General features: G+C 45.7%; 1 protein-coding gene across 1 annotated transcript in view; it reads left to right on the top strand.

The window, feature by feature from the left end:
- TDP1 (tyrosyl-DNA phosphodiesterase 1) overlaps positions 1 to 15,494 on the top strand; it is a 934,974-nt gene that overhangs the window by 271,277 nt on the left and 648,203 nt on the right. The window contains exon 12 of the mRNA XM_078660064.1: positions 7,213 to 7,279. Coding sequence (XP_078516190.1) covers positions 7,213 to 7,279 — 67 coding nt within the window. The remainder of the gene's footprint in view (positions 1 to 7,212; positions 7,280 to 15,494) is intronic.

The raw sequence follows: 15,494 nt of genomic DNA, 5'->3' as shown, positions 1-15,494 counted from the left end.
ACACCCCTGTTCAACAATGCTGATTTTTCTCCGAGGCTGTAGCAGGGGGCATTCAAAGTCTGGTGACAGTCACCATGCCACGCTGGGGGCCACTTCTTTGATGTAGAAGGGATAATCTCATTCCCCCAATTGTGACAACAATATAACTTACCTGAGACCGAAAGCTTTATTTACAACTAAGACATTGGCTCTTACACTCTTCTAATCTCCACACGGTGGGCAGGTAGCTTACACCTTATGAAAAATGGTTGGTGACAAAAACTGGTGATGAAAGGTTCATTTATGAGTTGTATGCCTTTCTACTCCAGCTTACCCAGTGGCTGAGCATCCCTACCCAGAGATGGTGGGAGGGGAACTGGGGAGAACTTTAACACAAAAGGCTCCCCAAATGGGGAGAATTCTATTACACGGCAAGGCACACAGCCCGAAACACAGCAAGCATAAAGACCGCCACTAAGATAGTTACTTACTAGTACCTGACCCCGGTATGCCACCACAGGAGCAACCCAGAGCGAAGCCCAGATTGTTGGCGAGGATGCCCCTCCCTGGGCACATTGTTTCATCTGTTATGGGACTGCTCTCGTTTAACGGACTATTGGACTAAACTCCTAGACGACATAGATCTACATTTCGACACACAATACCCAGATTCCCCTCTTAGACGATTTTTGGTCTGCCCAACACCCTAATCTTCCCGCTCAAATCCATCAAGGGGAGGCAAATGGGACTAGCCCTAGAGGCTGTACTTCAGAAGATCTTTGCCCACTGAGGTTCCGGACACATACCCACCTATCAGGGGTGGCTTCACAGATTATGGTTTATGTTGGTGACGGAGAGAATGGCTTCCTCCCTGAACACCCCAGGGCTTCATTTGGGGAGATATGGCGCCCGTTTCATACACTTCTATCCACTGAATTTCGGAAGCTCACTTGCCCCAAATATCTGGGCATTGTCAGATTAATGGAACCACCCATTAATGTAACCCCCCCTCCCCACTCTGACCTTGAGAGACATGTAAACACCCAATGTTGAATTCCCGCTGCTGCTGATAAATTGTGTCCTTTGTTAGCGAGTACTTGGGGGGGGTGGGGGGGGGAGTAAGGGATGGGGGTATGTTAAGGGGATTATTTACTGATTTTTGATATCCCAAAGACGTTCATACGCAGAACGCTGTGACACTCCATTTCAGAAACTCTTGCTACACACCAGTGAATAAAAAGATTTAAACCATAAAATACATTTTGCTGATTATTGCCAATATTCATGTGACCTGGTACATGTTTAAGGTGATTTCCCTCTTGGGAAACCTGGTGTATTCACTCCACACAGCCCTGGAAACAAATAGCCAGCAAAGAGAAACTTGTGGGGGATGTGGTTCTCTTCTGTGGGCAGCAGCATCATCCATCTTGGCAGGGGCAGCTCCTCAGTTTGAGCGGAGGAGCATCGCCCCAGTGAGAGCTGAAAAAAAATCGTAATCAAGTCTGTTTATTACCATTTTATTTTTTAGCAACCTGACCCAAACTAAGTGTCAGGACGGGGCGGGCCAGTGCTGCTGAGTGGCAGCAGCAGGGAGCAGTACGCTCTAAAATGCGCGTGTCCCTTTGGCCGGTGGTCTTGTGACAGCCAGCCAGCCAGCCAGATATGCACATTTCAAAGTTCTCTAACCTCGCTGTCTTAGACAACTGAGTTAGAGAAAGTGCACGCCAGTGCTCTTAGGAGCGCTGAGTGAGCCGCTCCCTCCAATCCTGACAATGCTCTCAAGCTGGTGAGAGCAGCGCCAGGATTGGTTAGGGGAGTTTGCTGGGTCACGCGTTGGAGCATGCTAGAAGAGCGAAGGAGGATGTTGCAAGGTAAGATATTTAGGTCTCGCCTACGCAGCGCGCATACGCTGCATAGGAAAGAGACCTCTTGAGATCGATGCAGCTTTCCAGGCAAAAACGTGCACATGTTCCATTGCTTTCAATGCAGCCTAAGCACGTTTTGGTGATTTCCTTGCTTGTTTTTGTAAGCATTGGCCGAGCGCGCACTCAACTCCCGCTTCTCCCCCGCCCCACCTCGCGCGCAGCCAATGCTTGTTTTCAGAGTTTATGGCCGCCTCTCCTTCCTTCTTCTTATGTCACATGCCTCACCACACTGGAGAGACAGTCAATCGCTGCAGTACCTCTTGTTCTAACAAGAAGAATCACTTATTTACGCGTCTTCCGTTTAGGAGTAGATCTCCGTAAATAAATTCAGTTTAAAGAGATGCGCTTAAATATGATTCATTAGACATTAATGATGTACCACAGGCTATTTTGGCGTCCAAAGTGTAGCAAAGTCCTGTGTGAACTGCTCGAGTGAGTTAAAGTAAATAATCGTTCACCCGGTCTATCCCCAAATATGGAAAAAGATGGGCGGGCTGGAGGAGGTGTGTAACTTGGGTGACATCCATGCACACAAAGCTGTAACTACTGATTAGCTGACTTCTAAGCTACTTTAGTGCACAGCCCAGGGACCGACATTCAAGTCACTCTCGGGCACAGCTGCACACATTCCTGCGGGATTACCCTGCTCAAGGCTGTTTTTGGTGTCTTTTCAGTCCACTCTCGCCCTTAAAGCTACAGCGCCATGGCTGACAGTCGTGCCGGCCCAGTGAGGAGAGTTGCCATCTTCGGAGGCACGCACAGCAATGAGTTATCAGGGGTCTGCCTCGTGAGGCACTGGCTTGACAACGAAGGCGAGCGCCACAGGGATGGCGTTGAGGTGACGCCATTTATCACCAACCCGAGAGCTTTGCAGGAACGGACCAGGTACATCAACTGCGACTTGAACTGAGCGTTCAGCGCAGACTGTTTCAGGTGAGACCAATGCCATGCACATATGTTCCTCTGGTTTTATAAAGCGTCTATTCTGCTTTTAACTATATAACTTTTAGTAATCGGAGGGCACGAGCCAGCTCTGAACGTGAATATTGTGCAGTGAGCCCTCTCTACTTGTCTCCTAGTCGGTCTGCCCGTTTGCGTGTCTGTGTAAGCCTGTGTACCTCCGTGTTTCTGTTAGTGTGTCTTTCTCCCTGTATGTGGTAGTCATCTTAATCTTCTTGAAAACATGGTTTGCGGTGCCTTTCGGTGATACATCACTTTCCCGGGCTGGCGCGTGTAGTTAAAAAGTACGAAATTCATACGCACTGCATTATTGATTTCATTTCAGCCGGCGCTGTAACAGACGGGCGAGCGGCAGCTGGACAGGAAGCCGTAGAGGACATACAGAGCCGATCAACACACAACAACAAACAAGCTTTGAGGCACAGAGAGCGCGTGGCAGAGAGAGAGAGAGGGAAAGCGACAGTCAGATACAGTAGAGAGGGGTGGAGCGCCTTAGATCATGCATGTAAGCACCGGTAGCGAACACATCTCACAGTTAATTATTTGCACAGCGACTGAACTGGCTCGCCTTATGTGAGGTCAGGCACTGTGGGTCAGTGGGCCATGACCCCACACCCTCAAAGACACATAAAAGTAATGTAACATGGAAACCAAAATGCATCCGTTATCCCTCCGTCCATCCATCCAGTGCTTTAAATGGACAGGTACTGTCTGGTACGCAGTACCTGCACTTCTTTAATTTGAAAGGGAGAGTACCTGCACTTCTCAGCACTCTTTCAATACATTTAATGGGAGAGTACCAGCACTTCCTAGAAGGAAGCAGGTACTCTTAATAGTTAATACCGGCACTTCTGTATTTCCATATAAAGAAATCCGTCCGCCCGTTCTGTTTTCATCTGTCCTCTAGTTCAGCTTTATGGTTAACATGATTGCATCTAACTCTCGTGCGTTGTACGGATAGGTATGCTTTTCAGTGCTAGCGAGTGCCATGTTCTGGTCAATGGAGGAGGCCTGCATTTTGTGGTGGTCGGTGCACGCAGGTTGGCATGGCTGGAGGGCGCTGTGTCAAAAGGCAAGGGTTGTTATATCAGTTCGCTGGGGAGGCTGGAGTGAAGGGCATTGGCTACTGTTGCAGATGTTGAAGGGGGCATGGAGGTAGGGTTCTTCACAATACCGGAAGTGAAGTGAGAGTGAACAATGCTCTCTCTGGCAGATGCCGCTGGAACCGACACAATACTATCAAACGGCACAGACCACAACACAATACACACAGTTGGAGTGAACCTTGCTTAATGGTGGTTGGTCAAGGGGTGTTTCCATCCAATTGCAGCTGGTGCAGTTTCTACCGTTGGGGGCAGAATCCCCCAAAGCTCCAACAGGGACACTGTGTGAACGAAATGAGGCAGTCTTGCCACCACCACTGTTGCCCTCACACATAAAGGGCAGGGTGGCCGCTCTTCAATCCAACATTGAATGCACTGCACGGATTACCTTCTGTTACTTCTGGTAGGCGCGGACCGGCAGGCTCACGCGTCCACCATCTTCAGCTACCAAGCCACACCTGAGCATGTGAATGCTTCAGAGCCTGTGCAATACCATACAAATTCACTTGGGCCCATATTACATTTAGTAGAACTTCAAGAGGAATATTACATAATGACATCATTGGATATCCCTGTTTGTCCCTCTTGCTTACTCACTTTTTGGCTTTCACATTGTAACTGGTTGAGCATTGTAAAAATGCATGGTTATTGTAGGTCAAAGTAAACACTTCGTTGTAAATGCTGTTTCCCATTAGAACTAATGCATCTAAGTGTGTCCAAGGCCAGTTGGTACACCCACCACCTGTGTATCTCCACCATAACCAGCCATTTATGAAATATGCAAATATGCCCCTTCCCCCTAACATTTTGATGGGAAATGTCCTGTTGATACTAGCCCATTTACGTGATAATTGGTCTCCTTGTGAACTATATCAATCGCCCCTCGTCAATGACCCCATTCACATGGCACTTGAACTTTATTTTCAGACTAGTCCAACTGAATACCCTAAAGGTATATTTTTGTGTGGGTTGGCTTTTAAAGCATTTTTGTGTTTTGTGACATTTTTGGCAGATGCTTAGCTGCCTCGGCTCAAACCTACTGCCATGTCTCCCCTCACACCTAGCGCCACCAACAATCTAGCACAAAGAACAGACGTATGCGAGCATGCTCTGTATATTGTAATGCTGTGCAGACTCTGAATGGGGCCATTTAAATTCTCTTCAATTGGATGGAGGTGGCCTCTTTAGGGGTGTGGTAGGCGTTACCCCCTTCCTATTTGCCAGGGGGATGAGTTTAGTCAGTGTCAGCTAGAAGTGGGTGAGCTACTAAAATTTAGCACCATGCTCGACCCAGATGCCTGGCCCTGACTCCGCTTGAAGTCCTCTTGCATCCTACAGCCAACAAGCATTGGCATAACCAATAGGTCCTTTGGGACCTTTTAAGTGTTTAGCCATGCAACAGTTGATGTTGCACCAGGAATATTGTGCTGCATAACTAAATACTTACAAGGTCCCAAAAGCGAGACCTATTGGCTATGCCAATGCTTGTTTTCTTTTGAGATACCACCCGCCCCCACATCTTGCAGGCATAGTTCTTAAAAAAATAAATGTTTGTCAGCAGCTACAGATAAGCCTAACGTTAGGTGCTCTTTGCACAGAGTTTGTGAACCCTTTACCGCGTCCACACTCTCGTTTTATTGCTATCATAATTGCAAAAAATATGCTTGCCATTTCCTGAAATCTAAAACACACAAAAGGCTGCTGCCTTGGCACCCAATCCACTACGCACCGAAACAAACCTGTCGCTATTAACGAGGGCTTGTGCAGAGAAGATCAAGGGCCCTTCACCCCTTCAGAGTATATACTGGGGAGACCAGTGGATGGTCATCCCTCCTACAGCACACAAATCAGTCTCCGCTGAGGGCCACCATTTATAGTTTGGCTGGGTTCTTCAGGTTTAGGCTACCTACAGTTGTTTTCCGAAAAGAAAATACAGTGACTTTAGGGCCAAACGAAAAACGATAGGTATGGCACAGGTATGGAGTTTGTAAAGAACTTTCACCCTTGCAAGGACACTGGACCCAAGTAATTCTACAACATAGTATACTCATACGCATGGAAATCCTTCTGCGTCTGCACCCCTGAAATGCCATGAGCAGCCTAAGACTCTAGGTAAGTTTGCGATGTATAGAAGACTTCAAGAGATGCTTCACCACCTATCTGGTATCCGTGCCACATACCTCATGACCAGGGCCACTGGAATTATGCGATTGTGCGGCTGCGACGATTTGCGCATGATTATAGATTTGCCGCATTTGCCACACAATATACCATCTGCCGCATAACCTGCAGATTTTAACAACAAAAAAATGTTTCTAGCTCAGTTCAAAAGTTACTAAAAATACAGCAAAACGTTTTGCCGTGCAGTGGCAGGCCCTTTGCAAAGATTGATTAGTTACTTTTTTGTTGCTTATTGCTGTATTTGGGGGGTAAACTGGTACTAATGAGGTGCAACCAATGCCCAGACAATGTTAAAAAGTTTGAAAATGACAAAACACTGAAGTCATACTATCACAAAATATGCCACATTATGCTACATAATTTGCCTTTTCAAGCCGCATAATTTACTCAACCGTGCTGCATAATTTGGTCCTCCCCTGCCGCATAATTTCAGTGGCCCTGCTCATGATCTATGGCCATAGCACATTAACGTCAGATGTTGCAGTTAGTACACCGCAGCTTTATTATTGAAAAGTGTACTCTGTTAATTGCTTTTGTTGTATGGCTCATAATTCAACAGCCACTGCCCAGTCTCCTCTCCCCCTCCTCAAAAAGAAGCCTATGGACATAATTCTGGAAAGCCTCAAATCTGTTGGTCTTAAGTATTTCTAAAGAGCTTCATGACTCGTCCGTCAGTGGTCAACAACTTTTGCCATGCTTTAAATGTTATTGAGCTATCGGTGCGTGATTTAGGTGTTAAGTGGCTGCCAAATATAAGGACAGAACAAATAGTTTCAGAATGCTGTGCATTAGTGATTTTGTGTGTGTTCATCAGGGTAGTAAATTGACTTCTGGGTTTTGACGAGGCTCGTGTTCCCCAGACGAGTCAAAACACTTAGTGAGTAAATGTCTAGACATCCTCCAGTAATTTGATGTTTTAAGAGCATTATTGAACAGTGACTCTTGTCTTGGGCCTTTTATCAGTTGCAGGGGAGTGTGGCGCCATTTCCATGTCGTATTTGTGTTCTAATGTGGGTCATTTGACATGTCTTTCTTTTCTAATGCTCCTCCTTTTCTCTTCCTAGCGGGCGGATCTCTTCCGTACAGCATACAAACTGCACAAAAGCAGCCTTGGCTGCACTCCTACTTTCAGTAAGTGCTTGTTTGTATTTATATATTGTCTTGATTATCTTAATTATATTATTTCCTCTAATATCAATACCTGCAATAACTCATGAAAACAAATGTTTCCAAACCCACGTCCCGGAATTATCCATCCAGTATATGTCAGAGAGGAAACGGCCACTACAACGCGGCCGTTTCCACGAAAACCTTTACCACGCATGCATTACAACGCCTGTGTGGTCACAACGACAGCCTTTACCACGCATACTTTTACTATGAGATACATAGTAAAGGCATGTGTGGTAAATGCAAAAAAAAAAAGGGGGGGCTTGGGGCGTCTCCCCTCCAAAAATAAAAAATAAAGCGTGGGATTAAAAAGGGGGGTTGGGGGGTCTCCCCCACCCAAAAAAACGAACCTGAAGTGCCGAGGCTGAAGCAATCATCGTCGTTAGAGAGGAAATGGAAAGAAACTTCCGCTTCCTCTTTACGACCTACGACCGACGTCACCAAGGAAGATGGAGAGGAGACGACTTAAAAAGGTAAGGGGAAATTTAGTTTAGAAAAAAAAGATTAAGGGTTAAGGGCAGGGCTATTTATAAGTAGTGGGGGCTGGGGGTCATGTAAGGGGAGGGGTATAACCTTTAACAAGAGTTTGCCCTCACCATGCATAAATTTACAACGAAAATCATTGTAATTCTATGCGTGGTTAAGGAATATTTGTGGTAAAGGTTATGCGTGGAAAACGCATTCCGTTGTAACGCATGCGTGGTAAAGGCATACTTTGTAATGGAATGCGTTGAAACGACATACAGCCATGTCATAGTAGGTTTCAAAACCCCAGCTGATATAATCAAGCAAAGCAATTGTTGGATATTGGGTTACTGGTTCGGGGGTGGAGGCGGGGAGTGAAATACTTGTCAAGTAGCAGCCAAAAATCTGTCAGGGTGAAACACAATCAAAACTCAATTTCTTCTGTGCTTACCCCTCTGGTAGCTTGGCACAAAGCAGCCAGGCTTAACTTACAAGTAATGTCTAAATTATTTATGCAGCGCTACAAGCAGTAATGAAGTGAAAACACAACACAAGGAAAATCCCATACCAATGTTGAAAAATAGAGTAAAATGTAATCAAATATTTGATACCAAAACGAAAGAAATCTATTCAGTAAAACCCGATACATGCAATTTTAGGGATTTAAGTGAAAATTGTGCCTTGAAGCACAGCGGGGCTGGCAGAGCACCTTCAGGCCCACTTGGAAGGGTCCAGACTGGGGTGGCACCTTTTGGGAAGGTAGGATTCACAACAGACAGTCTAGGTGCTCAGTTCAAGGTGGTTGGAGCCTTCTGTCCCTGAGGCTCTGGTCAGAAGGCCAGCCAGCAACCCTTTGGAGTTAATCTAGTGGTCCTGGGTTCAAAATTCATGTCCAGTCCTTCACTCAGGCAGCAAAGTAGCAGTCTATTAGACAGAGCAGCACAGCAGTCCTTCTGAGTTTTCCACAGGTCCAGAGGTGTACTGAAGAGTTGGGTTTTAGGGTCCAATATGGATACCTTGTGCCCACTTTGAAGTAGGAGAAGGTTCTGGAGGTTTCCACCCCAAAAAGTGCTTGGAATTTCCAGCCTCCATGTCCTGGCCCCAGATTGTTTGGGGTCACAATAGGCTAGTGTCACATCCTTTGTGTGTGTGCTCAGGCAGAGCATTTGCGAAGTACAAGTGTTGTAGGTGACAACTCTTCCCCCTCATCAAGTCAGAGATGGCCTATCCTTCCAACATCTATGGCCCTTTGTCTCCCTGTCTGTGAAAAATATGCATAGACCAACTGCCAGGTGCACCTAGTGGAGAAGTGTGGCTCATTGGTTAGAGCGGCAGACCCTCATGCAGAGGTCTGGCCCGGACCAGGGTTCCATTCCTGCCTCGGCGGATCTTGGGCTCAATTTCCCTGGACCTGATAATTCTCGCCTCGGTGCCTATTCTAAGCATGGGTCCCACTCTGCAACTCTGGGCAATAGCTTGCTTAATCTCCACAACGGCCCCAACAGCTCTAGGATGCCTGGCTTCACCTTGGAAGTTCCCAGGAGTGGGCGCTTCACAGGGAAAGGCCAGGAAGGGTTCCACAGCGGTATGTGTACAGCGCCTTGAGACCCCTTCGGGGTGATACGTGCGCTATATAAGCACTACATTAACATTTTTTTTTTACCTAGTCATGTGACAGGATACAGGCAAAAGACACCAAATGGTTGGGGAAGAAAATGCCAACTTACTAAAAGTGGTATTTTCAGCATTGTGACTAAAAATCTGACTTTTACCATTAAAGAGGACTTTTAATTTGATACTTTAGACACCAAACTTGCCACTCCTACCTTCTCCCAATTGAACGTTCGCACTTAATAAATGTAATAAATTAACCCAATGGTATCCTATGTAAGAGGCAGGCACTGCAGTAGTGAAAATCTAAGCGAATTTAAGAGATTTTCACTACCAGGACATGTAAAATTTTAAAATAGTTTTAAATACACTGCACTCTGCCCTATGGGCTGTTAAGGTTCTACCCTATGGGTGACATATGTATTAAAAAGGAATGTTTAGGCCTGGCAAAATGTTTATTTTGCTATTTTGAAATGGCAGTTTAAAATTTCACACACAGACTCCAATAGCAGGCCTGAGACATGTTTAAAAGGGTACTTAAGTTGGTTGCACAATCAGTGCTGCAGGCCCACTAGTAGCATTTAATTGTCAGGCCCTGGGTACAAGTAGTGCCACTTTAATAGGGACTTAAAAGTAAGTAAAGTGTGCCATTGGGGTGTAAGCCAATTTTACCATGTTTAAAGGAGACAGCACAAGTACTTATAGCACGGGCTAGCAGTGGTAAAGTGCACAGAGTCCTAATGCCAAGAAAAACGAGATCAGCAAATATAGAGGAGGAAGGCAAGTAGTTTGGGGTGGGGAAGACCACAATGAGGCTGTCGGGTCTAACAGCAAAGATCTAGATTTTTTATTGCTGATGAATGTTAGAGACACAAGAGTGGGCACAAATAACAATTTTTTTGTGGCCCTCTTTATTGCCTTGTGGCTTCTGCTCAGGATATTGAATTATGTCATTAAATGTTATCTCATAGCTGTAATTGTCCTACTTCAGATTCTCCAATACGTTGTTAGTACTCTTCCCCTACACTCCTATACTTTTTTTGGAGCACTGTGCGAAGTTTTGGTAACTATGGAAGTCTATGAACGTGTTTTAGGCATACAGTGTATGCACTGTGTGACACCCTAATATTGCTTATATGTATATATTTTTTCTGACAATGCTAATAACCTTGTGTGTATCTTCAAACCTATCATTTTAGCAAGAAGCTGTGGAACCTTAGGTTTGAAGATACACACATGTTTAACCACTGTGCGGCATTGTGAAGCATGACTTGGACTTTGAAGTGTTGCCGTTTATGCTATGTTGTTTCCATTATGACGTTGTGCTTTGTACTATGCCTTCTGGTTGTCTTCCTGTGCATGCAGTACCAACGTATTTACCATTGTACCTATTTGTATGTACTTTGTAATGCTTTTCTGGTAATGCAACCCTATACTATTAAGTGTATACCTATGTAACTGTTTACTTTGTACTGTAAATGGAAAATCTAAACTTATATAATGTATAGCGCTCTCAAAACCCTGCATATACAACAGATACCATTTTCGGGCTGGGCAGAATTAGCAGAATCCTCCTTTGGCTTCCAGTGGAAGACAGTCACTTTCAATAAGATCTGACTCCTCTACATATGCATAGAAAGAACAGAACCAACACTCCTAAGACATAAAATTAATAGCTACACCTGACCTGACACATACACCTCTCTGCTTGAACCACACCCCTCCGTTCGAACCACTTCAGCCTTCTCATGGTTCAGGATTCAAGGCTCAAGTGGGAAAGTTTGGACTAGAGCTCTGGATTTTAGATTCAACAGCTGAAATACCAAACGACCTGGTAGTAGGTGTCAAAAGCTGAGGGGCTTTAAGTAACCCTCACACTCACTCGCCCCCATTTCTGTTGAAGGGTCACACCATGTGTTTACAGTGTCTGTAAAGAAGCGCTGTCTGTTAGCCAGCAGAGGACCAGTGAATAGGAGCTGGCAATTAGACATAGATTAAAAAAAATCACAAAACAAAATAATGGCCGAGGTGTTAAAACTTTTCAAACACTCACTCCCAGTCACAGATCTGGGTTTAATCCATTGTTATTTTGCTCGCCACGTCAACCCAGGGTAGGCCTAAAGTGCCAGGTCTTCCCTGGACCCCAAACAAGCATCCTCGGACCGGTTTTGGGGTACCTCGTCTGCCAGACTAGCTTGTATCTTGTGTTATAGGGAGGACCAGTGAATAGGAGCTGGCAATTAGACATAGATAAAAAAATCACAAAATAAAATAATGGCCGAGGTGTTGAAACTTCAAACACTCACTCCCAGTCACAGATCTGGGTTTAATCCATTGTAATTTTGCTCACCACGTCAACCCAGGGTAGGCCCAAAGTGCCAGGTCATCTCTGGACCCCAAACAAGCATCCTGGGACTGGTTTCGGGGTATCTCGTCTGCCAGACTAGCTTGAATCTTGTGTCATAAGGAGGACCTGGCCTGGCAGTTTGGACTGGACTGTTCCCATGGGGAGCAGGGTCAAGACTGATTTGGATATGGCTGGGCCAAAACTGGAATGGCATGGTGAGCAAAAAACAATGGATTTAGGCCCAGATCTCTATACTGGAAGTGAATGTTTGACAAAGTTCAGCATTCCGTTCATCAAAGTTTTGTGTTGCTATAGTTATCCCAAGTGGGAAGGATATTCCCAGACGTGGGTCCCGGGCTCACTGTGCCACTGGATTCAAGCTAGCCTAGCTGATCTGGGGTGTTACCCAGAAACCGGTCCCAGGAAGCCTGTTTTCTGTCCAGTGAGTACCTGGCCTGGCAGTTTGGGCTGGACTGTTTCAATGAGGAGCAGGGTCAATACTGATTTGCATATGGCTGGGTCCAAACTAGAATGACATGGTGAGCCAAAAAAGACAATGGATTTAGGCCCTGATTTCTGTACGGGGTGAATGTTTGACAATTTTCAGCATTTCATCCTTCATCTTTTTGTGTTGTTATTAGCCACAGATAGTCAGTGAAGAAGGGCTGATGATTAGTCAGTAGATGGTCTGCGAAGAGGTACTCTGCATAAGACCGTAGAGGATTAGTGAAGAGGCTGTCACGGTTAGCCGGCAGCAGGTGAGTAACCTCATTTTTAGTCCCCATATTGCGAGTGAAAAGGGGTGTTGGCTGTTAGCCAGCAGAGGATTGGTAGTTTGTCAGCCGGCAGAGGATTGATAGTCTGTCAGCCGGCAGAGGATTGGTGAAGAGGAACTGACAGTGAACCACCAGAGGGTCGTGGAAGAGGTTTAGCAAGCAGCAGGTGGGTACGCTGACTGTTAGCTGCTAGAGGGAGGATAAAGAGGCTCAGTGGAAACGGTGCTGACTTAGCAGACTGAGGGTAAAGGAAGAGGTGATAATAGCTGACAAGAGGGTCTGTGAAGAGGTGTTTGTTGACTTTTAACCGGAAGAGAGTCAGTGAAGAGGCGCGTCAACTCGTAGCTGACAAAGGCTGGGCGATAAGAGCTCCGAGTCCAAATAACTGACTAACATATCCACCACTTAAAATTTACTTGCATGTTTCACTATACTAATTCAACACTAATCCTCTATGGGTCCCGGAGTAACGTGTTACTCGCCGAAAAGTGCTTTGACGCCTCGTCAGGGGTAGTAAGCGCTATACAAATGCAAATACAATATAAATGTAAACAAGGTGCTGGCCGTTAGGACAGCGAAGACGTCGCCTCACGAAGCGCCCCTCAGATAGAAGCTATGACACCTACTACGAGCAAAAAAAAACTAAAGAGGACATGATCTTCGAAATATTATTATGGATATGTTCTAAAAGAATACTTTCCGACAAGGCCTTCGAAGATAATTGGACGAGGCTGTGCAAGAAAACGGCTGGGTCCATTTGGCGCGCGTTCCGAAAACGACCTAAGATTGGGTCATTAACAACAAAAAAACGAAGCTTCTGAGCGGTTGCAGAACAAAGCAAAAGGCCAATTATTTAAGGCTTTGCCATTGTGTGAGTTGAGGCGCTGTTACCTGCGAAATCGGCCGGCGAATAAAGTCCCGCTCAGATGTGGGCTTTGAAGGCCTCGCGGGGTGAAATTGCTTGGCGCTGAAAGGCAGAGATTAAGCCAACGCTGAGCTCTGGCGCTTTCTGAACATTAGTCGTGCAAGACACCTGTTTGTTTGCCTCGTTTGATCATGTATTTTTCAGCGCTTTCGGATTGCGCAGACTTAAATCAACAGTCGCGGAGTAAACAAATATTGTGCCCTGCAGAAAACGCAGGGCCTTTGATGGACAGACACCGGGCTAGAGACGGTTTTCCCTACGTGTTTTTTGTGGGCGCTTGGAGCGACGACAGAGCTGCCGAGATGCTCCCCAGTTTACATATATTGGCAAGGGAACCGAGTGAATCTGCGTCAAAGACAGGAAACAGGCTTAGATTGTAACTTCTATCATTGTCTGTCGATTTTATTTGTATTTTTGGGATGCCGGGGAGAATGTTTCCAGAGAAAATTGCAGACTTTAAAAGAGCTGCGTTGGATGTCTTCTTAGAAAGGGGTGATTCGGTAAATTGTTGTGTTTCTAAAGATGTAAGACAGTTGAACAGTTCTTTTTTTCGCTTCTCGATAAAGCTCTTATAAAACAATTTGTATCTTTACAGACAAAAGCTTTTGGCTGTGAGTAACAAAAGTGTCACCTTGCATCTTTTTTCCATTCTTGATTCCGTGGACGCCTGTCGCTACCAGCAGTGTTTTAAATAGAAATATAAAATTGCTGCTACTCACTATCCAGAGCACTTTGTTTGTTCCTGAAAAGTGCCGGTACTGCCAATTGAAAGGAATTGCAACAGTGCTGACTAGAGTAGGTGGTGTCCATTTCAAATAAAAGAAGTGTAGTTACTGAACAGTACTTTTATATTTAAAGCACCGCCTACGAGGGATAGATTTTGTACCATGTAGGGTAGGCTAACCTCTAACTGGTCAAGTTGAGCGACTAGTTGATATCTGTCGATCAACAGTTTTTCTACACGGTGTTGGTTGCCCCCGCATGGGAATCCATCCTATCCCTCGTAACAAGGGATCCTGGATAACGCCTGGTACGGCACCAGAAGTCTATTCTGGTTGGATACATTCCTGTAATTCAGTAGCACGGCTCTAGGAGGATCCTTTGCACATGACCTTCTTTCCCAAGAGCACTTCTGAATTCGACAATGTCCAAATAGTGTGTGGCTTTTGTCCATCTGGAGGTGCTGGATGGAATACAGGAACCCCCAACCAAGTCGGCAATCTCCAGAGAGCTTAGAAGAGTGCCGCAAAAATGCTTTCTGAGAGGCCATACACTTTCAAAACTGAACAATGCAATTTCTTGATTGGGAGCTGTAGCCAAACCATAGTACTCATTCTCTTTTCAGGAGGTCTCTTGTACCAGTACTAGGAATCCTCTTGAGAACAAAAGAAGACATAAAGAGATTTTTAGAGTATGCATTAGTCCTGTGACCACTTCCTTACCTCGGCCCATACCTTCTTCAGCCTGCCTTGCTTACGTGCAAATCTATGTTCACCTAAATTAAGGAGAAACCATTGCTAGGTAAGGACCGGTCTGGGCAGCCGCCTGAGATCTGTGGAGCTGCCTAGTGATGGGATAGTGAAGTATCCGGTTAGAGGTTAAGCTCCAATAATGCAATGTTCAGATGTGCATTGCATTGGTTCAAGACTTCTGTGCTAATCCTTACCACCAAACTAAGAACTTTTCAGCTCAGAGTGCTAACCCCTCCTAGGGGGATATACTTGGTAGAGGGGCACCTTGCACTGGGAGCCACCTGTGGACAGTTGTGGTTGGCATCGTTTGCGGGTGGGGGCGCGGGTGCGGGCACGCGGGGGGCAGTGGGCAATTAAATAAATATATTTATACTTAAAGAACACTTATCTTGCCACGTCGGATCCCGTGTCTTCTCTCCTCGTCAGACAGGGACAGAAAATACAGCCAGGCTCTCCTGACCTATCACAACACTACAATGCAGAGTTGTGATTGGTTTTGAGCATCCTAGTTCGATGCTCAACTAGGGAATGGGGGCCTGGGGTTGTTCTCCATGCAGGCTGTGATGCAGCCTGCATGGAA

This window comes from Lissotriton helveticus, chromosome 9 (genome assembly GCF_964261635.1).
Source record: "Lissotriton helveticus chromosome 9, aLisHel1.1, whole genome shotgun sequence".
NCBI classification, from domain to species: Eukaryota; Metazoa; Chordata; class Amphibia; order Caudata; family Salamandridae; genus Lissotriton; species Lissotriton helveticus.
Note: the sequence above shows the minus strand (reverse complement) of the source record. Positions and strands in the feature narration are given on the sequence as shown.